Source organism: Ambystoma mexicanum, chromosome 4q, assembly GCF_040938575.1.
Source record: "Ambystoma mexicanum isolate Mex_15411 chromosome 4q, UKY_AmexF1_1, whole genome shotgun sequence".
Classification (NCBI taxonomy): Eukaryota; Metazoa; Chordata; class Amphibia; order Caudata; family Ambystomatidae; genus Ambystoma; species Ambystoma mexicanum.
The window spans coordinates 366485894-366513099 of record NC_090928.1 but is presented as its reverse complement, the minus strand read 5'-3'; the positions used below and the strand labels follow the sequence as shown (position 1 = coordinate 366513099).

At 45.5% G+C, this 27206-nt stretch overlaps 1 protein-coding gene across 1 annotated transcript in view; it reads right to left on the bottom strand.

The window, feature by feature from the left end:
* The window catches only part of NLRC4 (NLR family CARD domain containing 4), a 421041-nt gene that overhangs the window by 225324 nt on the left and 168511 nt on the right, over positions 1–27206 (bottom strand). The window contains exon 5 of the mRNA XM_069607934.1: positions 6803–6895. Coding sequence (XP_069464035.1) covers positions 6803–6895 — 93 coding nt within the window. The remainder of the gene's footprint in view (positions 1–6802; positions 6896–27206) is intronic.

Here is a 27206-nt window from a genome sequence, read left to right as displayed (position 1 = left end):
CAAACTGAGCGGGTTCACTGCGTTTGGGACATCCTCAACTCTAACTTCTGCTGCCGCGGAATCTACACGACGCCAAGACGTCCCCTGCTTGTATCTGAATCTGCCAGCACTGAAACTGACGCGGAGAAGCCTGGGTCTGCCTGCATCGGTGACCGGTGAGTAGCATCGCTAGGAACTGGTCGCCCTCCTGCAGTAGCCCATAGCTTTCCCCCGCTATGTCAAACAGCACGCCTTTCCGTACTCGCGCTCTGCTTCTGCCCACAGTGGAGGCGGCGCTTGAGTCGCGGAATTCTGTTCATCTTCATTTGTTCACCGAACTGAACTGCCTGATTCCCTCGAGGAGACTCCCCTTTGCCCGTTGCCACCCGCGTGTGCAGGTACTTTTGAGCACAAGGCTCCACTCTTCGTAGGGCTCGGACTTCCTTCTAGTTAGGTGCCTCTGAAGGCGGACTGGGTCTAACTATTATTCGCACTGCCTGTTTTCCTCCCCATCTAGGTGGTCTGCACATTTCCTGCGTCTAACTCATTAGACTCGTTGGTAATTGTATATATATATTGTATTTGATTGTGATGTGTTGATTTACTTGAGTTTTATTGTGATTTCTCGCTACGGTCAATGTTACAAAGGCCTTGTAATAAATGTGTCTATATTTTTAATATAACACCTGCTTGGAGTAATTTGTAAGTGTCCTTGCTTTGTGTGCTCATTGCGGGCTTTCAGTCACCCTCACCCCTCTTGAGACCTAGTCTTGACCGCTGTGATCGCTACCTTGATTGGTCTGGCTTGTCCAGAGGTTACCCTGTTCCAAGAAACTAGGCTGGCCTTCTGAACCCCTGGCCCTCCAGGACAGAGTTCAGAAATCCATCTTAATAGGAACAAAAGCAAGATATTCTTGAGCAGCAGGTTCATTTGGGAAAGTTGTTAATATGAACCCTTGTTCCTTAATTTCTGCTCTACAGGACCGAATGAATTTGAGCATATGTTATGAGGTCAGATAGCATATTGTGCGATGATTGTTCTCTTTTGCAAGAGAAACTCTCAAGATATCCTCAGATTTCAGGCTTCTTATTTGGAGGACATGTGAGAATAACCCTAGCAAATAGGGACGATTAATAAATGGATATCCCAAAGAATTTGACATACATTCCAGACCAATAATATGGTGCATTTCAGTAGGAGGTTGAGTTACTGAAAGTAAAGGTTGGGCAAGCTCTTCCTTCCTATAAAGGGCACCATTAATGTGAGTATTGGAATTTGGAATCATAGTAGAAATAGCCTCAGGCAACAATTGTATAGGGATTTTAGAGGAGAAGGCCCTTATGTGTGTATCAACAGTGATTTCTCCATCTTGGATAGCTTTACTCAGCGCTACCAAGAGCTCTTCCCTCATAAAAGGAGTGCAGTTGGTGTGCGAGTTAGAGTTTAAAATATTAATTGGGCGAGCATCAGGCAGAGACTGCAAGAGACTTTTAGATGGTAAGAGTTTTGTAATTGCATCAGCAGTGATTTCCCCATTTTGAATTGCCATTCTCAGGGCCGTCAAGATCACTTCACAAACTTCTTCTTTTGGATATATTATGCCAGTCGGGAGAAGCGACCTAGAGATGCTTGTCCCATGTGAAGGTAAGTAAGATGGGTTCACCATGGGAGGATGTATATTTGGGGCTTCAAGATTTAAGTTTATCTCAGTTGAGCTCAGCACCCCCTCCTCCACTGGAAGGAATTGGACTTTACTCCGTCCATTGATGGCCATGGAAGCTGGCTTTTCAGTTAGAGGGGGGCATAGACTCTTCTTTTGCTCTGCTATGCAAACTTCGTTGTAAGATGTTTTCCCTTGTGCACTTTGAACTGGTGTTATGATATGATAAGATATGATATGGCATTTGTAACACGCCTATATACAAGTGTTTCAAGGCGCGACGAGGCAGGGAGGGGACAAGGGGAGACAGACAACGATCCTACTAGGCCAAGTGTCATTCAGATCACGCAAGTGCATGGGTAGGGGGCAAAAGTGCAAGGGGGAAAGGGAGAGGGGAAAGTGCAGTACAGGGTTAGTAAATACAAGATAAATAATAAGGGCCAGCTGGTGGCACGTGCAAGATAAGTGCAGACAAGTGCTGGGAAAGAGGGGCTGTAGGGATACAGAGACAGTCCCGTAGTGCAGGGGTTACCAGGGAGGCAGTGCAGGGGAGAGAGGCTGGGCCATGGACCGAGTTTGGCCCAGTTGCAGATTCAGTGCAAAATTACCTAGGGAACTATAGTTAATGGAATATGAGAACTTGATTCACTTCGCTGAGGATGGTATGAGGTGCAACTTCTTCCACTTACTGGGAAATAAGCACTTAGATTAGATTTAATTGCTTTCAAGAACGTATCGCATGGACCAGCTTTGGTTTGCTTAGCCTTAGTACAAGATTTTAGTGTTTGTGTAGAAGGAATAACACTCAATCAGTCTGGTAGTGTTTTCGCTGTTCGTGAATTGATTTTGGAAATGTTTGAATCATTTATTGGGGGATGTATAGAAACAAAGATTTTTGCTGGAAGTAACACGGCTTGGCTCTCCTTTGAGAGCTGCTCAACATCAATAGGGTCATCCTCAGTGGTAATAGCTCAGGTATTGGGCAAGTGGCAAACGGGATGTAGGCGCGATTTAGTGTAAGGAAGGCATGGTATTAACAGTAAGACAGTCACAAGTGACCACAGTTCAAGGGTATTTATTGAACTTAAACAAGGGTTTGAAAAACGCCTATCTAATCCTAAATCTATAGATGGCAGCAAGTTACGACCATCAAAAATTTATAACGTAGTCCTAGTAGTGTCTTGTCAAAATAAAAGGGCCTATACTAATAAACCTATTGCCGATCCTTACCTCTAAATACAAATAGTGGGGGAAACAATGTTACGAAAAAGAAAGAAGTGTTCACAAAGTGATATGCCAGGATGTTCAGGCCGATGGCCTCCCTTCCCCATGTTTTCAGCACAGGACAAGGCGGTACACTGGAGCTTAGCACAGTCTCTGGCTTCTCTAACATGAGTATACAGTTCAATCATTAGCATTAGGTAGAACTGTTTTCTTACCTTCCGGAAGTGATTTAAGACCTTCTTATTTAACAAAAAATGTACTCATCGTTAAAGCTTCTAGCTCACGCTGTCCGTTTGTCTTTTGTCTCTGTTTTTATGTGTGCCCTGATGCCTCTGGGTGGCGGCGCGTGATAAATACATACATACAAATAAAATCAGGCCTCCGTGCCCAAGTCTCTTTGCCTTTCAAATTCTCTTCACTCAGAGGGTCTGATGCGACAAACAAATGATAAAGTTATTTTCCTTTTCCAGATTTTCACAAGTATTCAATCGCTTAGGCGATTCACTATTCACCTTGGATCCCTCTCAGCCGGGCTCTAAACCTCTCAACACAATGGTCATAAATTATTCATGCAGCCAATTTCTCATAGGATATTCTTTCTTGGGTGACTCACGGTTCACCCGGATGCCCATCAGACGGGTTCAGGTCTTAGATCCATCTCAGTCGGCTCAGATCTCGGATCCTGCTCAGTCGGGCTCAGATCCCTTTTAACACAATGTTCAACTTTTTGGGTGTATTCCTGTGCACCCCAGATCCCCCTCAGCTGGGCTCAGATCCTCTTTTGCAAACTGTTCAATTAGTCTCCCTCAGCCGGGCTCAGACCAATTTCATATACATAATTTATCAATTATCGAAGACTTTCGAATGTGCACAGGGTGTTGCTTGACCCACTGCAGGACCACTATGATTTCACAATATTGTTTATCACTCTTCACATTTTCCACCTTTCAGCTGGATACCTAACAGAGACTTTCGAATGAGCACCCACATGATGCCGGACCACTCTGTCTACGGTAGTATCTTGTCTTCAAAGTTCAATCACTCATCCGCTGTTTTAAATTGTGTTCATGTTGCTTGCCACATATGCCTCATACATTGTTCTCTTCAGTTTTCACTATACAATGTTGCCGCTTGCAAATTTGGCTTCAACACAGACAGGTCTGGAATCAGTTTCCCCACTCACTGGCTATGCTAACTTCACTGGCGCTGCTTTGTTGTAAGAGCCAAGGACAGTACCACAGCAGCAAACGATTCTCCCCGCCTTGACTATCGACGCGGGAGAGCCCCGGGCTCCTCCGACACACAATACAGGATTCTTCAGCCTTGATTCTTGGTCCTATGTTTCCTATTCTCAAAGGTTCATGAAAGTAACGGTCTTCCGTTGAAAAGGTCATGGGTACTTGGAACTGCTGCTTCCTTGTCTGTTTTGCCTTGCTCAGAGTGTGCTTTCGTGCTCTGCCTTTAATCTGTGTGGGGAAGTGTAAGGGAATTCAGGTATGTATAATGATCAGCAGTAATTGCCTGACTCTTCCTGACCAATGTATTGGGACATGTCAGGTATTCGGCTCGGGTGTTAGTCTGTTTTCTCTTGTAGTGAACTGTCCATGAGGAAATGTTCATGTTGGGAAGTGGGGGCTGAGTTCCTAAGTATCCTACTTGGTAGGATGGGGTAAAGGTGTAACATGGAAGAGGATGGCACATCTCGCCATCCGGTGTCCCACTTCCACTCCCCGAAGACCCCTCACACAGGTGATCCTCCCGCACTGGTCCACCCCCAGGAACTGGATCCAAAAGTGATGGCCATGTCCTGGCCACCAGGATGAGACATCCCCGGGAACTAGTGGGTGAGACACCTTCAGGTTTCTCACATTAGGGACATCTCTAAATGGTCTTATGGTGAACTGCCTAAAACACTTGCCTTGGGGAGGGAAGTATGAATCTATCTTTGTTGCTTCTCTTGATTTCAGCTCTGCGTTTCACGCAGTTGATCGCAACAGACTTTGGCTCAAGCTTCAGTTCTGGGGTATTCCTCCTGGTCTTCTTAAGCTTATTGTGGGACTTTACACCAATACCAATATACAGGTTCGCCTGAATCACACTGGTGGTCTTTCTAGAACTATCCACACTTTGTGTGGGGTTAGGCATGGGTGGGTACTCCCCCCCTGCCTATTTAACTTATATCTTGCAGACGTTGATTACTGCTTGAAATCTGCAATATTTGTTTCACCTAATTTGTGTGACCTAAGACCGCAATCCCTGGCGTACACAGATAATTTTTTAAATTATTTTATTGTACTACAGGTGGCCTTCAGCGCCTCTTAAACTCATGTGTTAGCTATATTGAAGCTCACTCCTTGAGGGTCAATCCCGAAAAGACAAAAGTGAATACATTCTCTAAACCTAGGACCATGAGCTCATACCGCTGGAAGATACGAGATGTAAAAATCAACACTGTAACTTCAATTACCTACCTATATTTTCTGATTAGTTCAAAGCCTTGTATAGGGAACTTAATACAGTGGTTCAAAGATCGTGTTCATGCTCTCTCCTCCCAATTAGTAAGGGTTGATCAAAAATATTGCAAATTCTTTTTGAAACCTGTGATAATATTTTATGAGGGCAAACCTGTGCCAGAACTACTCTATGGTATTGAAACTTATCCTCCCAGTGTGAAGAATTGTTTATCCGCTCTTGAGGCACTCTTTTGGAGAAGAACATTAAGACTTCCGAACTCTGTGACAATTGTTGCCATGCGGTATGAACTTAGTATTGTATCATTACAAGCAAGAGCAGATTGGAGAATTCTATTGTTACTCAGGAAGAAATTGTGTTCTATTGAGGGATCTTTGTTTGTAGATTTTAATAAAATCCTTCAGGTTCAAGGATGTTCCTGGATTAGTTTGATCTCAGAAAGGTGCATTACAACTTTAGATGCCATTAATTGTTCCATTGAAGACTTGGTGCATACTCCAGCAAAGGTTAAAATAGCTTTGTACAACTATGATTGGATCAAAACAATGGATTCTATGCACTCTTATTCTTCACAGGGTTATTTGTGCAATGATCATAAGAAGCTGGGCATCTTAGCACCTTTTCTAAGCATCTATCCCAACATCTTTTTACGATTTCGATGGAACCTGTTGCTCACCAAACAAATCCTTGCCAGATATGGTATTATCTCCTATGAACAGGTTACATGTTGTTTCTGTAATACACCAGGCTCATGTGAATCGCTTAGGCATTGGGTAACTGAATGTATGTCTCTGGGGGGTGCTCGGCTGCTCCACTTTGAGGAATGTTTGTCTATAATTTCCTTTGTTTGAACTGAGTGATTTTGGCATTCATGTTTGGCTGGGCGAACAACCTCCACTGTAATTGCTGTAGTTCAGTTCATAAAATCATTGAACTTACAAAATAATACTGTATAATGGACCATTAGATAATGACATTCTAACCGTTTCTTCTGTTTCTCTTTCCTTTTGTTTTTATTGTAAGATTTAACTGTTATTGATGCCAACTGATTTTATTTTGTTCAATGATTTTAAGATAGGAACTGACTGTTACCCATATGAATTTTAATGTCATTTCATTGTAAAAGAAATGTGTATTGTCTTATTTCACTACATTGTTATTAAAGGTTGAATGTTTTAACCACGTAATGAAAAATAAAGAAAAGTCCAGAATCACTTGATTTTTGGTCCCCTGCTCTGGGTTCAAAGTGATCCGCAAGACCACAGCTAATACTCGCATAAGACAGAAGGCACGCTTGCAGACATGATGCCTGGAAGTGTTTAACATTGCAATTGAATCAGTATGTTGCGCTCTCTTTGGATTTACAGCCTTTTGTCCAGAATAAGCATCCCAAAATATTTCAATAAATGAAAAAAAGAAGCCTATTGTGGAACAGCACAGAGATGTACGTTCCCAAAATGCCTTACCTAGATGTGTGGCATCCTCCTCTGTCATCCTCACGTCATTAAGAACAAGCTTCTCAATGTTGACCAGGTTACCCATTCGATCAATCAGACCTCCTGCGGAAGTAAAGCGCATGAATGAATGGCTACAGGCATCAGGTCTGTTACAGGTATGCATCATTTACGGAGCTCTACTCTGTCCTTAGCATGGCCTCCTTGTGCTGTGGGCTGTTGGGATGTTCAGAGTTGCAAGGTTTGGGGTTTACAGTAGATTGTTGTGTGATACTGCATACAAATGACAGCCCATATACTGAATTACAAATATTAGATATACGCAAAGTAGACTGCAACAAATTATGGAAACTTTAAATCCTGAATGTTTATTGTCAGTGACAATGGTGACAATGGTGAATTTTGTTATTGGAGGGGCGTAAAATGTGCCCTTGAATATACAAGCAACCAAGCATGTAAAGGGGGCCCGTACCAACCAAGGGGATTTGGGGTAGGAGGGTTTCTCATCTGAAAATTATTTTTTTAAATAATCAGTTAAAATGGTACATTTTCGAGCACACTTTTTGTGAAAAGTTCCATACAAACCGGCACAGTTTAAAATCAGATTTTTATTATAGCTGATGAAAATCCAAATGATGAAAGTCACCAACTGTGCACAGGCGCTTTTCCCAAAACATTTTCATGATGCCTTTGCCCACATCATATGCCAGTGTGAAAAAAACATTTCCATGTTAGCTGTGCCCATACATATCCTTGCAGAGCACACCAACATAGGCCATTATTACCATATAAGGACTGCAGGACAGTCTAGCCAAGTAATAACACTTATCATGTTTGCTTTACATTTGATTCCTAGTAACAAAATGCCATGATACAGTAGGAATATATGGTCAGACTGGCACCATCAATGGAGGCCAGTTCAGCCATGTAATAAAACGTGTTTGCCTTACCCTTCATTCCCAGTAAAAAAAAAGAAAAAGACACCACAGTAAGAAAGTATATCCACACTGGCTGCACCAATGAAGGCCAGTCTAGCTACATAACAACGCTATTGTTACGCTCCGACAGCTCGGTTCTCGCCAGCCTCCCTCGGCAGTTACACCGGCTTACACCGTTCGGGGAAAGAGATCGCTGTGGCAGCGTTATCGGTTTCCATGGAGACTGTATGGACCTCGGTATCAGTATCGACCGCGTCAGCTGACACGCGCATTACGCACTATGCGTTCACCGATGCCCCGCCCTTTGCCTTCTTAATCCGGTTCCGCTCGGGGCTCGGTGCTGCTAATTGTAGTCTACACGTACTGTCAGACGGGCTCTCCTCCTCCCCTGACTCCTCCTCACCTGTATGCTCAGGTACTTCCTCTACCCTGACTGAGCTCTTCTTCTTGGTCTTTATCTTCGTCCCTTGTCCAGGCTTCTTCTCCTTTTTTTGACGTAAGTAGGGTCGCGCTCCCTCGGCCTCCTCCGTGGTCCGAATATAGTACAGATCCGGAGGTAACCCGAGGAGCATGCGCTAAAAATGGGGAAAAAGCCGGTTGGCAGAAAAAACCCTGATGGATTCCAAGACTGTTGTAATGGGACGGTCTGATGATAAACCAGAAGACTTGCAGAAGTATGGAATCTGGTCTGCTGACACCACAGACGCGAAGCGCCGATGTAAATAGAAGAGGCTGGTTGCTGGAGCCTTCTGGACCCGGTGTAGGAGGTCCGTAGGATTAAACGGTATTGCGGACTTCCGTGAAAGATACTGCACAGAGGTAACGATGCAGGTATGAATTGAACAGAAAAGGTAACAATAGAGGGAACACGAAAATTAGGATTTAACCGAGTAAAGATAGAAGTCTCCCGACTCTAGAGAGGGATATGACGGCGGAGACTAAGTGGGTTGCAGATAGAGACAAGTACACGGAATACGCGTGGAGAAAGGGAACGCGTAGTGAAAGCGAAAGTCGCTAGAAAAGTCCCTGATCACTTTACCTGAAAACCATTAGACACCGCGAGTGGCAAGGAACAGGAAAGACAAGAGCAAAGTAATACGGGAGACGGAGTAATGCTAGTCGCTGTAAGAGACTGGCAGCGCAGGTAACACATACGATACAACGCGCCGTGTGCTAGTTTGATCAGCCAGTTATAGGTTCCGTCAGCCATCTTGGAATAAGCTAGACTGTTGGTTTTGCTAATGGATTCCATGTTAGTAGTACTTCCAACGGTAAGCTATCTTCCAGGGCTGGTGCATGACACGTACTCTTACGTGTTTAGCCCTCGGGCTAATTCCTTCCTCTATCCTTCCAGCTTAGAATTCCTGGTTTTCGACCTTGCTTTCCACTTTGGACTGTTCACGGATTGCCCAGCTGATTTTGGTTCTACAAGCTGTTTCGACTCAGAACGTTTTCCTGGATTGCCGACGGCTGTTAGAAGTCGTAGCTTTTTGGTTCCTTCCACAAGGGCTACATTAAAACAATCATCGTCTGACACTAATTGCTTTCAGTAAGTGTATTTTCATTGTCATAAATTCCTGTGATTTACTTCTTGGATAAAGACTGTCTACTCCCGCTGTGAAGAAATTACCCTCCTTGGACATTGTGCTGGAATTGTATTTTTACATTGCAAGTGCAGTTCAGGACGCTTTCCAGTTACCTGCACCAACCCGTATCTAGTGCGTCCCTCGTGCCGTTCGGGTGTTCCTCCCTAACTAACCTTCCTGTTTATTATTTTCTCCTGTCGTTGTGCCCTTGGAACTGGATTTCCCTCTTGGCTCCTCAACCATCTCCTTCCAGGTCAGTGGTGCATTCCTTAGGGGTTTAAGGGGATTAGTTAACTCAGTAGTTAGTTCCTTATTGTCCTTTGCATTGATCTTTTAGGCTCTGTATCTGCTCTGCTATTCCAACCAACTTATTTAATCAGGGTAGCTGAGGTCGAGACTGGTTGATCTGAGAGTTACACCACTTCAGTCCTCCGAATCTTGGTGTGGTGAGTAACAGAGTTACACCACTTCAGTCCTCCGAATCTTGGTGTGGTGAGTAACAGCTATCATGTTTGCTTTAACTTTAATCCCAGTAAAAAATACCATGCCACAGTAAGAATGTATAGCTAGACTGATGGCACACAAGTATGCCAGTCTATCTATGTAATAGAACTCATGTTTGATTTACAGAAAAGTATAATTAACATAAAAAGTATGCCAGTCTAGCTACGCAATGGTACTCATCATTAGAGGTGAGTGACATTTCCGCTCACAAAGCGCAAATTACGGAAATCGCACTGGCATCCACGTCTGCCCGTTCCTCGAAATCAGCATCAGGGTTTCATCACCACTGAAAGTTTGCCCGTTTTCTTTTGATTTCATGTGGAGTGTGGTTTTTTGTTCCCGTGTTGGTTTTGTGTAGCACAACGAGAAACTTTACGCAGGTCTTTTTTCTATCTGTGCTAGTTTCATGCAGTAACACAAGGAACTTTGTGCATGTTTATTGAACTGTGCTAGTTTCGGCACAGAACCACGAGAAACTTTGTGCGGTTTTACGATTTGTGATAGGTTCGCGCAGCGATACCAGTAACTTCGTGCAGGTCTTTTTTTTTATCTGTGTTAGTTTTGCACAGTGACACTAGATACTTTGGGGGTAATTATGACCTTGGCGGTAAGGGGTTAACGGTGCCGGTAATGGTGCCAGAGCCGTCAACCCCTTACCGCCCCATTACGAGTCTGCTCGCGGGACCCACAAAGGGAGCCTGGTAAAACCAGGTGCCCTTAGCGGGTCCTGCTAGCAGACCTGGGAGCTAACAACGGGCCCGTTATTAACGGGCCCGTTGTTAGCTCCCTCCCCATTCCCATTGAGCCCTATGGGGGCTCGAATGGGAATGGGGATGTACCGGGTCCGGGTTCCTTGAATGAGGAATTACCGGGTCCTCCAAGGTTGGAATGGCCCGGTAATTCCTCATTTCAGGAACCCGGACCCGCTACCCGGTAAGGGGGTAACCATGCTGCAAATTGCGGCATGGTTACCTCCAAGGTCGTAATGACCCCCTTTGTGTGGTTCTTTTCTGATCCATGGTAGTTTTATCAGTAGCATGAGAAATTTTGCATGGGTTTCCCTGATCCATGCAAGTCTCGGATTGCGACACAAGAAACTTTGCACAGTTTTTTCAAACAGTGATAGGTTCACCCAGTAGCACGAGAAACTTTGTGCAGTTTTTGTTTGGTTTGTACTAGGTGCATGCAGCAGCTCGAGAAACTTTGTGTGGCTACTTTTTATCCATTCTGGGTTAGCGCAATGGCACAAAAAACGTTGTGTCACACTTTTGAATACGCAGGGGTGGCGTAACAGTGGATTGGGGCGAAACGGATCTAAATTGGACAGATTTTGCTTCCGCGGTTGGCAGAACTAAATTAAACAATTTCGCCCAGCCCTAGTCATCATATTTACTTTGCCCTTGATACTCAATAAAAAATACTTCGGCATAGTAAGAAAGTTTAGCTAGACTGGATACCCTGAAGTATGTCAGTCTAATTAAGTAACCTTGATGCCCATTATAAATGCTATGCCACAGTAGACATATACCTAGACCAGCTGCACCCACATATGCCAGTCTATCTACGTAAATGTACTCATCATGTTTGCTTTAACCTTTGATGCCCAATAAAAAAATACCATGTCTCAGTAAGAAAGTTTAGTTAGATCGGCTGCACAAATTATGAAAGTCTACCTATCTAATAGCATGCATATTTGCTTTAACCATGATACCAAACACAAAAATACCATGCCACAGTAAGAATGTTGTAGTATAGCTAAAATGGCTGCACCAAAGTATGTCAGTCTAGCTGTGTAATAGCACTCATCATGTTTGCTTTACCCTTGATGCCCAGTAAAATGACATGCCACCAGTAGCACCCCCCCTCAAAACTAGAGACAAGCTCCCCTCATACAGGGCAGGACACACACACGCTTAATAGAAATTCTTTACATTTACAGAACATACACTCTCGCATTCACCCATGCATTCATACATTCAAACAATATTAAATCTCATTCACACACAGCACTAAAACAGCACTCACACAACACTTTGCATGCAAAAATACATGAAAACAAACATTCACATGTGGGCATGTTCCCACAGGCACACTCAGACAACCCCACTTGCATGCATGCATGCATACAAACACATAATACAATATACATAACACATTCACATTTCACTTATCTTCTACTCACACCATCAGCACACCGGCACCATCCTTGACACGAACAGAAGACCTGCTACATTCAGAGAGTGCTGATTGACAGAAGAGTGAAGGAATCCTTACTTGTCAGCCAGAGCCTCATATGCTAGTAGTACAATGAGGAGAGGTGGTGGGTGGACCTTTCTATTCACTGATTGCTTCTTATCATTGTGCTCTGTGCATTTTGCTGCATTGAGAATGCAGCAGGGACGCGCTCCTGCTCAGAGTCAGGCAGCACTGCCACTCAAGCGGGGGGCGGCACCCTTCAGCCCAGACGTACGGGCCACATATCACAAGCACTGCAAACTCAATTACCTCTTCAATGCGCTGTCAAGAAGAGGTCAGAGATACTAGAAATGGAAGGAAAGTGGGGGCAGCTGAAAAGAGCGAGAGGAGGATAATGGGAAAATTCAGAAGGAGAAATGGAAGACGTATTGGGAAGGAGGCCTAAAAAGAGGAAGATTCGATAGCACCCCTGACCTCATACTGAATAGAACTGCTTAGATTACATTGAAATTTAGATATCATCTAAATAACATTGAATGAAGATAATGAATATGTTTGTTTCTGCAGATGCAAGTGGATTTGTATGCCAAATATTTGCAATGGGAAGCAGAGCATCAAAGGCTCAGACATTATGATATAGCATCATTGCCACTGGACTCCCTCCATCGTCGGGCTCCTTACCAGTTGAGGCCTTCGCATCCAGTCAGAACCCCTTTTTCTACCTCTTGTAACCTTCCATCCTCTGGCAAATAAAGAGCCATTGTACTGTGGTTTCTCCTGCTTTTTCGTTCTGTGCAAGCTCTAGAGGGGCTGACAGCGGTGAGCCCAAAATATGCATGTTGCCATGTCCTCACCAGAAAGCGACCGGAAGGCACTGGATAGGGGCCAATGCCATTTATATGACATTTTTGAGCCAGTGATTATGTAGGAAGATGACGGAGCAGCTGTACTGAATGCGTTTTCCTCTGTGGTACTAGGTTACTTGTGTGCGGAGGCTGGCTCAGACCCATTCACGTACTCCTTCTGCACACTATTGAGATGTAATAGAAGGGCAATCGCGTTCTGGAGTACGAGAAGGGAGGAATGCAAATTAATAAATAGATGGAACGTCTACCTGGTAAGAACGTGAAAGTGGAAATATTTATTTATTTATTTATTTATTTTATTTATTTATTCATTCAGATTTGTAGAGCGCACGTCAGCCCGGGGGCATCGTGGCGCTTGTTATAGTCATATCTTAGTTACACATAATACAATACAAATAATACAATATTAACAAAGAATAAATTATTTACATTGGAAAATGTGGTATTAGCACAAAAGGCAATGCAGTATATTTACATGGATTCGCAGGGGTCACATTATTGTGCAAGGAAAGAGGTCTTCAGTTTCCTATGAAAAATCGGGAGCGGGTTTTCTGCTCTAATGTCTGCAGGAAGAGCGTTCCAGGTCTTGGCGGCAATGTAGGGGAAGCTTAGGCCATCGGCTTTGGCTTTTTTGATGCATGGGATGCAGAGTAGGTTGGTGTATTGCGTCCTGGTGGGACGTGCGGAGGAGGGTTTGGAGATGGTCTCTGATAGATAGGACTGGGCGGAGAGAGAGAGGCATTTGTGGGTGAGGGTGAGGATTTTGAGTGTGATCCTTTCTTTAACCGGGAGCTGGAGCTGGGAGATATTGGGCTGCATGTCTGGCATGGGAGATATGCTCTCTTCTTGGGATGCTGCGAGCGGCCCGGAGAGCATTGTTCTGTGTGACTTGAAGTTTGTTTAGGTTTTTTGCTGATGTGCCCGCTAGGAGGGCATTGCAATAGTCCAGTTTGGCTCCAATGGTTGCTCTGGCTATGGAGAGGCAGTTGGGTTTGGAGAGGTAAGGCTTGATGGCGTTTATGAGTTTAGTGGTATGCGCAGATGAGGAGGTGATTGCGCTGACTTGTCTATTCATAGATAGAGAGGAGTCTATGTACACTCCCAGTGTCTTTACCGCTGTGGAGACGGGGATGATGGAGTTGTCAATGGAGAAGTTAGCATACAGTATGTCCAGTTTGTCTAGGGTGCTCTGTTGACCTAATATCATGATTTCCGTCTTGTCTCCATTTAGGCAGAGGCCATTTACTGCCATCCAGGCCTGGATGATGGCGTAGATGGAGTGGAGTGCCTTTGCGTCGTCGTGGTATGTACCTGTGAGGGGTAGAAGTACTTGTGTGTCGTCCGCGTAGTTCGTGTATGTGATGCCGTAGGAGTCAAGTTTGTCAAAAAGAGGTTTAGTGAACAAGTTGTAAAGTGTGGGTGCAGTGCAGGAACCTTGAGGGACCCCGCAGTGGATTGTCGTGGGAGTGGCGTTGGCGATGTCCGAGAAGACTTTCATGGCTCTTCCCTCTAGGAAGGAGGTGACCCATAGAGCTGATTCTTTAGAAAAGTTGGCAGGTGAGGGTCTTGTGGTCAACTAGATCGAAAGCGGCTGAGAGATCTAGAAGGAGTAGGAGAGCTGGCTTGCCCTTGTCCATGATTTGGGTGATCTGATTCTTTAGGTCCACTAGGGCTGTTTCTGTGCCGTGTCCTTTCCGGAAGCCTGATTGCCTCGTTCCAAAGATGGAGTGGGTTTCCAGAAAATGCTGGATTTGGCAATGTGCGGCTTTGTCCAGTAATTTCTGGAGGAATGGTACTGTGGTTATTGGTCTGTAGTTGTTGAGTTGTAGGGGGTCGAGGGTGGTTTTTTTTAGGAGGGGGCGGACCAAAGCCTCTTTGAGGCTAGCAGGGATAATCCCTGTTTTAAAAGACGCATTGATGAAAGCCGTAAAGTGCGGCGCAAAGCAATCTGCACAGTCTTTGAGGAGTTTTGGTGGGCAGATGTCGCCTTTGCAGGGGGAGGATTTGAGATTTTTTAGTAGATTGATAACTTCTGTTTCAGTGTTGTCCCTGAAAGAGAAGTCAGGTATGATGGGCTTGGACGAGGACGGTGAGGCGTTAGAGGGCTTGGTACCTGTCTGTTGAGGTAGTGCTTTGCAATGGTTTTTGATTTTCTTTTGGAGAAGGTAAATTTTGTGTAGCATGGCCGTTTGAATGCTGGCACACCACGCTTCATCTTTGATTATTTCATCTGGTGTATTGGGGGGGGGGTGAGCTCATTGAAGATGGCGGAGATCTCTTTACTGTGCGATTTGGCATTAGAGATTTGTGCGTTGAATGCGTTGGCTTTAGCAGCAGTGATAGCTGTTTTGTATTGGTTGGAGATTAAGTTGAAATCGTTTTTGGTGTTGTTGCATGGGTTGGATTGCCAGTTTTTTAGAGCTGCTCTTTTGTGGGATCGCATTGAGTGCAGTTCTTCAGTGAACCAAGAGTTGGCGTGTAGAGATTTCTTTTCTTTTTTCCATTCGAGTGGTGCTATTTCATTGATAGCTTTAGTGACGACATCTTTGTAGATGTCTGCCAGAATATTGGGGTCATTAGCGAAAGGGGGTGCTAGTTTGGGGGTGTTGAGGTAGGGGCACAGGTTGTCCTCTTTGAGTTTTTTAGAACTTCTGACTTGTGCAGCGATAGCAGGGGTCAGAGTTTTGTGGTTTTTGGTGATAGGAATAGAGAATTCGATGCAGTTGTGGTCGGTCCATGGCAGTGATGAGATCGAGGTGATAGTGGAGAGACAATTGTGGTCTGCGACCCAGTCTAGGATACAGCCTTTGACGTGAGTGGGATTTTCTACCTTTTGGGTGAAGCCTAAGTCCCTAAATTCTTTGGTGAGGGCGACTGCAGATTTGTCTTTAGCATCATTAAATCCCAGGTTGAGGTCTCCTAGAAGAAGGGTTTTGGTGGAGCTTTTGATATTATTGCTGAGGATGTGGATGATGCTTTCCTGAGAGTCAGGGGTGAGGCCTGGGGGCGATATAATAGGTGAATGTTGATGGTGCTGTTGGGTGACAGTGTGAGCTTGGTTGATAAGAGGTCAAAGTTGTTGGTCGAGGAGTGGCTAACAAGTCGGAGCTGAAGATTCTCCTTGTAGATGAACGCTACTCCGCCTCCTATTCGTTCTGGTCTGTCTTGTCTGAGTATGGTGAAGCCAGGTGGTAGTGCAAGAGTGACGGCTGGGCCTGATGCTTCGTGTAACCATGTTTCTAAGATGGCTAGTAGGTCGATGTTATTATCGGTAATGAGGTCATGAATGTCAGATGCGTGAGCTGGGAGGGAGCGTACATTGAGGAGGGCCCATTTGATGAGAGGAGTGTGGGGTATGTTAGTGGAGGTGAGGGTGATGGATGTGACTGATGTGTTATGTGTGGTGATATTGTAGGGAGTGGTTTGGTTAGTGGGTGGTTGTTTGTGGGTGAATGGGTGTTCAGTGTGAGGGATGTGTTAGGAGAGGGTGCAGGAGCTCAGTCTGTAGTTTCTGAGTTCAGTGGGTGGGGGTTGTGTGCTGAATATAGTGGTCTGCGTGCGAGCTATTCAGTCTATACATTCTAGTGGTGCAAGGTGCAGGGGTTGTGTTAGTGTGATGTGAGTGAGTTAGTGAGCTGTCCGGGGCAGTGGGTAGTGTGGGATTGGGGGGTGGACTGTGTGGCGTGAGTGTGAAGGGGTGGATTGAAGTGTAGGGTTGGTGAATAGTGAGTGTAGCAAGGAGAGTGAGCAGTGTGGTGGTGGTGGTGGCAAGCTTGCAGATGGCTATGGGCATGATAGCGTGCTAGGTGGGGCACAGGAGGATAGCAGGTGGTCAATAAGCGACCATAGTGCACAACAACAAAAAAAAAAATCAGGTGGTCAATAAGCGACCATAAGGCACAGCTAGATTGCACAGTGTTCAATGAGCGACCATAGGGCACAACAAAATGGCAGGGTGGTCAATGAGTGACCATAAGGCACAACAAAAAAAACAAGGAGGTCAATAAGTGACCATAAGGCACAGCTAGATTGGATAGAGTTCAATGAGCGACTATAGGGCACAACAAAATGTCAGGGTGGTCAATGAGCGACCATAAGGTACAACAGAAAATCAAGGAGGTCAATAAGCGACCATAAGGCACAGTTAGATTGCACAGTGTTCAATGAGCGACCATAGGGGACAACAGAATGGCAGGGTGGTCAATGAGCGACCATAAAGCTCAACAAAAATCAAGGTGGTCAATGAGCGACCATAGGGCACAAGAGAATGGCAGGGTGGTCAATGAGCGACCATAAAGCTCAACAAAAATCAAATACTACTAGCTAATTGGACAATAATACTTAAAATAACAACCGTAGTAATCGAAGTAAAAGGTTGAATCCAGACGCTGATCAAGCTAATGGCAAGGGACAGAACAACAGAAGATCCCTCTCCCCAGAAAGGAGGACCTACAGAAACTCTCCATTAAAGCAGTCCTGTCACCGCCATGTGCACCCTGGAAGCAGACACATAAGAAGGAGTGTCACAGATGTCTCAAAGAACACTCTAACACCCAGAGACAGTTCAAGGGTTTTTACTTTTATATCAGACCAGGCTCTAGGGCTGTCCCTATTTATCTTGTCGATTCACATCAATATCATCCTAACCCAAATGTCCCTACTGCCCAGGTTAGTGTACATAGAATATTTCTCCCTACTGTCTAGGTTTATCTTACGCTAGAAGGGGAAACCTAAAGGCTAGTGCCTTATCTATCTTGGATGCTGAGCTTTCCATGATCAAGCACATCAGTGCCCTGGCCTCATTCACGGCCTATACTGCTAAACTAATCTCCCTGAGTAGACATTTTCTTTCATCGAATAACTGCCTCACACTTGCAAGAGCTATCATCATCAGCAAGCTGGACTATTGTAATGCTCTCCTCAGGGGCACCTCAGCATCTAACCTTGCCAACCTCCAACTCCTCCAAAATAAAGCCTTGCGTGCAGCACTGGTCCTGCGCCGCTCTGACCACATCTCTGCATCCCGGCGTGAAGACCACTGGCTACCCATCAAAGCCTGCATCGATTTCAAAACCTTGACTATTGCTCACTGTTACATCTACAAAGAAGCCCCACTCTACCTGAATAATAGCATCGTCCAGAGACAGCACTTGCCCTCACTATGTTCCTCCAACAGCATCTCTCTTGTCACCTCACGTTTCAGAAAGTCCAGAGTAGAAGGTGTGAGCTTCTGCGTTACAGCCCCCTCCCTCTGGAACTCCCTACCTCCAAACATCAGAAATTAACTTTCCTACCCCATTTTTAAGAGATTTGTGAAACCTGGCTATTCAACAAATATAACTAATGCTACTATTCACTTGGCCACCACTTGACGTATCCGTGTTTCCTCTGTACACCCGCTGTGACACCCTTGGGTCTGGGCATCACATAAATGCTACAAATATCCAGTGGTTAGTCGTCTAAAGGGGATAGTGGATTAGCAGCTCAGACACTCTGCCCAATTTGCTCTGTTTCCTGTCACACCCACTTGCTCCACTCCCTCCTTCTCTCCTTCTTTCTCTGATGCTCTCCTCTCGCTACTCTCCTACTCCCAACTCCACCCACCTTCACTCTTTCTACTCTCATCATCTTCCTCCTCTGTCCCTCTGATGACTCTCACCCCTTATACGCCTTACTTCCACCCTTTGATCCTACCACTACCTCCTCCACACTACTACTCCTTTCTTCAGATTACTAGCCCCTCCTCCACACAACTACTCCCAACTCCACTCTACTACTCCCTCCTCCACACTACTAATCCAGCACACCCTCTTCTCAAACACAATCTTTTAATCATGGACTCACTACACATTCACTCCATACACTTCTTAAATACACTTGCCACTCTTTCACACATACAATGCAGCACCACTTGCACTCAGTAACCAATGTTCACCTGGTTTACAATTGGCCTCCACAATTCTCTCCACCCTCCTTCCTCCTGCTGGTCTCTTTGTCTTCCACCTATACCTCCGCTGACCTCACCTCACCAAACCACTATTTTTTGCTTCCAGATACTTCTTTTATCTCTCTTCCCTTTTTCTGGTTGGCCATCTGACCGTAGTCCATCAGGCCCTGTCTTCCCCACCCCAGGGGTGTTACAAACATAAAAAATCTTTATATGGCCTGCTAAGATGGATTTCCAGAATCAGCCATGTGCACAGATTCTGGGAGGATACCCTATTCTTGTGAAAAGGGGGGGCACTAATGTCTTACCAAACTCTATCTGGGTAGTGTGACTGAACAGAAAGGCTTAGACTTAAGAAGGTGTGAGAGTGGAGAAGGGTTCAGTTCAGCACACACAGAGCAATCTTAAAAATACATGTTAGAAAGAATGTACAAAAATACAGTAATATTTATTTAGGCCTTAGGCAATCCTATCAATTAAAAAGAGCACTGGTAAAATACACACCAAAACATACACTACTATTATATATATATATATATATATATATATATATTCACATTTGGGACTATAGAGCATCCGCACTTTACTATTAAACACAGTGAGATCAAAGATAGAACATTGCAGTTAAGCAAAGTAAGTGAAAAATAAAACGAGGTAACAACCAGAAGTTATAAATAAGGGCTAAAAGGGTTAAAACACAATTAACACTCTTATAATTGTAAGCCACTATACTTTAAAAGTCCTTTCCTAGCTATAAAATATTGGGCCAAAGGCTCCATTACAGTCCATTTAGCAGTATTCTGGTGGTAAATCTGCCGGAGTACCACTAAAAGGAATTGCTGTTACAGCCACTTGCCCCGGCGGAATTACCTCCAGATTGCAGGTGTTAGTATGGCAGTGTTAGTACCCATTTTTGGAGAGGACTCCATGGAGACTTCGGTGGAATTCCCGCTCTCGGTAATTCCAAGGATGGTAATTCCACTATTTTTTCAGATTTGCGGCAGTAAGGTGGCGGAATTACCACCAGCATTTTGCTGGAGGTTTTTCCTCTGCCTCACCACCAAAGTTGTAGCAGGTTGGTGCAGTGATTCACCGCCATTTTTTCCGGCACCACCGTACTTGTAATGAGGCTCCCAGTTCCCGAAGAGTCACAGTTCCCAATGCAACTGTTTCCAAGAGTACATGAGTTTTTAAAGGAGTCTGAGTTTTGGCAAATCCAGCAAGCCGTTGCACGCTTTTTGAAAGTTTTAAAACAATGGAAGTAAAGTTCTTAGGATACCCTCTCCCAATCCAATTACCTTAGGGGGAGCCCAGGGAAGGACCCTTGCCCAGAACTCCACCAATCCCGCGCAGGCAAGGGAGTAGGGCAATTACTTCTCCTCCCATTAAGCTGGAGGCGGGGTCGGTAGGCTTAGAGCTGCCCCCTTCACATGTTCACTTGCTCCACAGATTACACTAGATCCTGTGGATCTGTGAAAGTAGTGGACTTATAGTGACTGGTCTCTTATATGTGATTTGGCCTAATTTGTACTATTAAAAGTACTTGGTGTGTTCTTAACTGAACCCTTCACCACTCCCATTCCCTCCTACGTCTAAACCTTCCCGCTCAGTCACCCTACTCAGTTTGACTTTGGCTAAACATTAATGCCCACCGGTCAGTTTACTGACATTGTCACAGTCGGCACTGATCCAGAGAAGCGAACAGGGGGAGCAGACATCATTCTATGCCGAGATAGCGACAGAAGTTCAAGATCCAGACATCGTTCCTCCAGAAGACATGTGAGGAAAGTGAATCTACTACATCAGCCCTTCACTGACAGTCATCAAATGAGGGTGAAGCTTTCTACCAATGGCCTTCCTACAACCACAAAGGAATTGCATTAGTGGATTACAGAGGCAGTCTAGCTTACCCAGAAAGAAGAAATGCAGAAAAACAATCCAAATGAGAACAATGATGACGAGGATGATGAGGATCCTGATACCAAGGGATGATACATTTCTAAGGAGAGATGCTCTAAGGTCACATACAGGACAACCTTGACATTCCAATTCAAACCCCAGAAGAGAAGGAACAATGTTCAGGCTGGAGAAGACTTCCCTGATTCTGATGTTTACATATGGAATCAGCATTCTTGGTTCCCAAGTCTGGTAAACATCATAGACACAGAATTGTTGTTGTTAGATCTGCAGGATAGCTAGTCTGGCCCTTGGCCCTAGCAGGCCCGAACAGGCACAAACAGGTCAGGCCCTAGTCTTCGCCTGTCCTTTGCTGATGACGCCGGTTATGACCACTCCTGAGGATGACTGGTGAAATAGAAGGCTGGTAGGACCTGGTCACGTGTCCAGCAGCCTCCTAAATATTGTCTTCCTGGATTCCTTAATTAGCTTCCTGCAAGGCAAGAATCCTGGTGGTCGGCGAAACAAATTAGTGGTAGGACCTGGTCACGTGACCAGCAGCCTTCTCAACGCTGACTTAGCAAAAACAAAGAGGTGATGGCTGGAAGGTTTAGAATTAATCTTAACCACTGGCAATGCTCTGGGCAACCCTCCAGACCACCGTTCTTCGCCTGCCAAGCCATTACAGAAGGGAAAGACCATATGCAAATCAGGCTTGGCCCCACCCCAAAAGGGGCAGTCCAGCCCGAACTGCTAGGCCACATCCCTTCTGCATGAGACCACAAGCATCCCCAAACATGTTTCGCCCTTGTTGGGGCTCATCAGTGAGGAGTAGCTTTGGTCTCTAGGCCCAGCAGGCACGGGACCCACGTCTGGGCATACCCGTCCCACTCGGGGTGACATAGCAAAAACAAAGAGGTGATGGCTGGAAGGTTTAGAATTAATCTTAACCACTGGCAATGCTCTGGGCAACCCTCCAGACCACCGTTCTTCGCCTGCCAAGCCATTACAGAAGGGAAAGACCATATGCAAATCAGGCTTGGCCCCACCCCAAAAGGGGCAGTCCAGCCCGAACTGCTAGGCCACATCCCTTCTGCATGAGACCACAAGCATCCCCAAACATGTTTCGCCCTTGTTGGGGCTCATCAGTGAGGAGTAGCTTTGGTCTCTAGGCCCAGCAGGCACGGGACCCACGTCTGGGCATACCCGTCCCACTCGGGGTGACATAGCAAAAACAAAGAGGTGATGGCTGGAAGGTTTAAAATTAATCTTAACCACTGGCAATGCTCTGGGCAACCCTCCAGACCACCGTTCTTCGCCTGCCAAGCCATTACAGAAGGGAAAGACCATATGCAAATCAGGCTTGGCCCCACCCCAAAAGGGGCAGTCCAGCCCGAACTGCTAGGCCACATCCCTTCTGCATGAGACCACAAGCATCCCCAAACATGTTTCGCCCTTGTTGGGGCTCATCAGTGAGGAGTAGCTTTGGTCTCTAGGCCCAGCAGGCACGGGACCCACGTCTGGGCATACCCGTCCCACTCGGGGTGACATAGCAAAAACAAAGAGGTGATGGCTGGAAGGTTTAGAATTAATCTTAACCACTGGCAATGCTCTGGGCAACCCTCCAGACCACCGTTCTTCGCCTGCCAAGCCATTACAGAAGGGAAAGACCATATGCAAATCAGGCTTGGCCCCACCCCAAAAGGGGCAGTCCAGCCCGAACTGCTAGGCCACATCCCTTCTGCATGAGACCACAAGCATCCCCAAACATGTTTCGCCCTTGTTGGGGCTCATCAGTGAGGAGTAGCTTTGGTCTCTAGGCCCAGCAGGCACGGGACCCACGTCTGGGCATACCCGTCCCACTCGGGGTGACATAGCAAAAACAAAGAGGTGATGGCTGGAAGGTTTAGAATTAATCTTAACCACTGGCAATGCTCTGGGCAACCCTCCAGACCACCGTTCTTCGCCTGCCAAGCCATTACAGAAGGGAAAGACCATATGCAAATCAGGCTTGGCCCCACCCCAAAAGGGGCAGTCCAGCCCGAACTGCTAGGCCACATCCCTTCTGCATGAGACCACAAGCATCCCCAAACATGTTTCGCCCTTGTTGGGGCTCATCAGTGAGGAGTAGCTTTGGTCTCTAGGCCCAGCAGGCACGGGACCCACGTCTGGGCATACCCGTCCCACTCGGGGTGACATAGCAAAAACAAAGAGGTGATGGCTGGAAGGTTTAGAATTAATCTTAACCACTGGCAATGCTCTGGGCAACCCTCCTGACTGCCTGGAAGGTGCAAAAACTGGTTCTCAGCAGAGCAACTGTGTGGCAGGACCTGGTCACATGACCAGCAGCCTCCTCAATGCTGTCTATTAAGTACTTTATATATTTTATGCAAGGAAGGTTTGTAGGCAATAACCTTTATGCACTGTCTTTTAGAGACAAATAGAGGTATAAGAGCAGTACTCAAGGGGGGAATACTGGCCGGGTCAAGGGCTGTTACTCAGGGCAAGTGAGGCCAGGGGTTAACTTAGAGAGTGTTGAACAGGAGGGAGCTGACCTCTAACGCATGTCTTTTAAAAAGAGTGGGGAAGGCACCTACGGGGGCCCAAGTGATTGGGGGACCCTTTCATTCTCTTCTGCTCTTTGGACAAAGCAACCAACAAGGAGTAGTGAAGGGCAGCCATGGCAAACATCCTTCTCCTCACACCTCTCTGGTTCCCAGGCTTTGGAGCTGCAACAGGTCTCCCACAGTCTGCGGTGGGCTGTGGTGTAGCAGGGGTCACTATGCCTCAGTTTAGTCCATATAATAGCGATGAATTCTGGGTGCAGGGTAGGACAGGACAAAGGGTCTAAAGACCCAGCAGCAAGGCATCAGAAAAAGTCTAGCTCAGAACACAACTGGGTGAAGGACCAGGATCCATGAAAGAGGGTCTGGAAAGAAATGGGTCACACAGCAACAGGCTTCTATTGAAGGGGCAAGACAGGTGTACCAAACCAGTGCATGTCTCAGCTTTATATGGGTTAAGAAACATATCAAGGAAAGGTACAGGACATGGGTGGCTTAGGAAGGACACACCAAGTCCCAAACCAGCGGTGCGGGTGCAATAACTATACATTTTCAACACATGCAATGTATATGACTGAAAAGCCAGTGGAAAAAAAAGTGGGACTGGAGTTAAAATTATGTAAACTCAAACATGGGTAATGGTTACACAATGTTTTATGATAAAATAATTGTACTGAATGAATTCAAACATGCAGAAATGGCAGGCACACTTTCAGGGAAGTAACAGGTCAAAAGAAGGGGCACCCTCCTCCTTTTCCAGGTACCAGGAAGTCTGCAAAACAAGTCAATGTTAAGAATAGGAGAACAACATGTGGTAGGAAGAATGGTTTGCAACACATTGAGCTGACAGACAAGCAAACACAGGGGAAAGGTGGGGGCTGGGGCGAATTGATTGCTCCGAGGGATATCAGAGTTTCGAGCTGAGGAAAGGTCCAGCTCTGCCGAGTCATTGTCCATTGAACCACATTGCAGTGTATTCAAAGACATGCCTGTCCATATAGTTCAATGTATATTTAAAGCACACTACTTCTCCTCATCCTTTTAGTGTGGAAACACAGCTATTACTGCCCACATAACTGGCTCCTTTGTCACTGTGTAGGCCTTTCCTGAATGCAATTTCAGACTGTCTGCACTGGCACACCACGGTATGTCCACTACGTCAGATTCCGGGTCACGAGAGACCACTGTCTCAGTGCCGCAGATGTACTGTTCGTACCGCCTGTATTTCCTAGGAGACTACACCAGCATAAAGTTCATGTGCGTTGTCCGATGTGAGATGTTACCACTGCAGCATGATGCATGTGCATAAAATATGGCAGTATTTTTTTAGGAACTTGAAATGAAAGAAGCATGATTTCACCACTGAATTGATTTGACCAGTCATGCTGAGGCCGGAGTCCCCGATGAAACCAAGGTTTTTGACTTTGGGCAACGAGGTGATGGTGGAGCAGAAAAAGGACATTGGTGGGAAATTACTTAAATAGCGGTGTAAAAGTGAGGCTTAATGCTTTTATGCCTCAGTTCAACGTGTCAAGCATTTGTTTTAGCACAGAGGAGAAGTAAGATCTCTTTCATTCGGCCACCCTCCATCTCATCAGAGCAACTGGTTTTACCTACGCCTGCATGCAATGGTAATGGAGACGTACAACAATTGAATTCCTATGCAATCTGCCTTGGTTTTCTAGGAATCCCTTTGTAAACACTGCCTGCACTGGCAGGCAGCGTTTACTCTTTCATATGACAGGTTGAAAAACGTACATAATAAGAGTTTGCCTCCCTTTCACTCTTTCCTTGCCCCTCCTGCCTTGTGGACCTTTCAAATGGCATGCAGGGGGCGCAACAGCACATGCGTGCTAACGTTGACAGCTCCCCTGCATGCAATTTAGATGTTTTGTAAAATCCTGTTCGTTGTGCCTGTGCCAAGGAGGAGGATTTCAGCTTTGTTTCTCTTCATTTTCAGACTGTTGCAGTTGATCCAATCTTCAAATACAGAAAGACCAATAGAGAGGCCGAGGAGAAGGTTTTCATTGTTGGAGATATGAATATAGATCTCTGTGTCATCCATATAAGAGTTGAATATTATGTTATGGTCATGGAGGAAATCCATGAGGGGGTTTCATGTAGATACTAAAAAAAAAGTATAGGGACAAAGGTAAGCACCCAAAATAAACAGGGGGGCTGAGTGTAATGAATGTGCCTATTCTGACACATTGCTGGTGGTTGGATAGGATGTCACAAAACCAGCTCACGGTCTGGCTGGTCACATCCACAACTTTCTTAAGTCTTTCCAGGAGGTAGGAATGTCTGACCATGGCAAATGCAGCTGACTGAGCAGAGGAAGAGAACCAGGTTCCTCAGTAAGAAGAATGTCATTACAGACATGGACCAGAGCAGTTTCAGTGATATGTTTCAGTCTGATGCCAGATGGGCAAGGCTAAAGTAAGGTGTTCTTTTTTACAGTAAGTTGCAGTTGTTTTATGGCAACTTGTTCAATAATCTTTGCAATCATGGGGCAGCCAGAAATAGGGCAATAATTGCAGAGAGCATGGGGGTCAAGGTGGACTTCTTAAGAAAAGGGGTAGAAGGAGCTCTTCAGAGCAGCTGGCGAATACCTTGAAATAAAGAGAGATTGAACAGTTGATCACTGGGTCTGCAAGAATGTCTGTGCATCGGTGGCAAGGGCTGTGGGGCCGATTTCATCAGATTGTTTAGCTGGTTTGAGGCATTTGCTGAGCAGTGGAATTTCCTATGGGATGACTCTATGGAACGTGAAGGGAAAAAGTGTGTCCATAGCAGGTGGGGTGTGTGTTGAGGGGGGCCGCTCAATCAATTGTAGCTGAAGTAGAGACATTGCTGACTATGTTGGCGACTTTGGTACAGAAGAAAGAATGAAAGTTATTGCACACCTCCTCGGATTGTGCAATGAGTGTCTGTGAGCAGTCCTGTGAGGAAAGGGTGTCGATGCTGCTAAGTAGTTCTTTAGGTTTAGGGATGGAGTCTTTGTGAGAGAAATAGGATCTTTTTGCGCTGCAGATGGCTTTGAAGTAAGATGGCAATTTGAATTCCTTGATGTGTTGCTTAGTGGGTTCAATATGCCACTTTGATTCCAGTTTTCGAACATGGGCTTTTAGGATGGCCAATTCAGGGGTGAACCAACTAGGAGACTCTCTCAGTGTGTGTGGGTATATATATATCTATATACACACATTCTGTGAAAAAGTGAGAAAGCTTTAGTTAAGACAGAGTTAAGATGATACAATTCATTGCAACAAAATCCAAGACATTTTGACGGATGTGCGAAGTGACAACACTATTAACTCTGTATCTATCACCCATGATGTCATTGTGATTTCATTGTTGATCCATGGTGAGATCTCATGTATGTGCTCATGGGCTGAGCAACAGGCTTGACTCCCAGTTAAGAATGTCAATGCTTCATAGGTTTTGTTGCAATGATTTGGATCATCTAAACTCTGTTTTAACTAACGTTTTTCACTGAATTTTAAGGTCTTCTGCCATGGAAACTGTCCAAGTTGCAATAATTAGGCTAAAAAACAATGGACCATTAATGATGGAGGGAAAGCATTGAAATAATCAACTACACAGTAAATTCCTCCGGTTTGCTTTTCATTCCATCATCTTTTAGCCCATCTGCGCCATTGCGTTGGGGTTCCACTGCAAGCAAATCAGCCCTGTCCCCACTCATAAACAGTGCAGCCCAAACAGTCAGGCCATGCCTTCTCTGCACATGAGCACAAGCAAGCTTGGCAGGGTCCTGTGGGAGAGTGTTAGATTTCATCAAGTTCTCTTTGTGTCAAGGGTTAAGAGTTCCCCCTCACCTGAATCTTCCTTCGTAGACGATTCGAGTCATTCTTCCTGGGGAACCGGGGTCATCTTCTTCCGGGTAGATCTGTGTTCT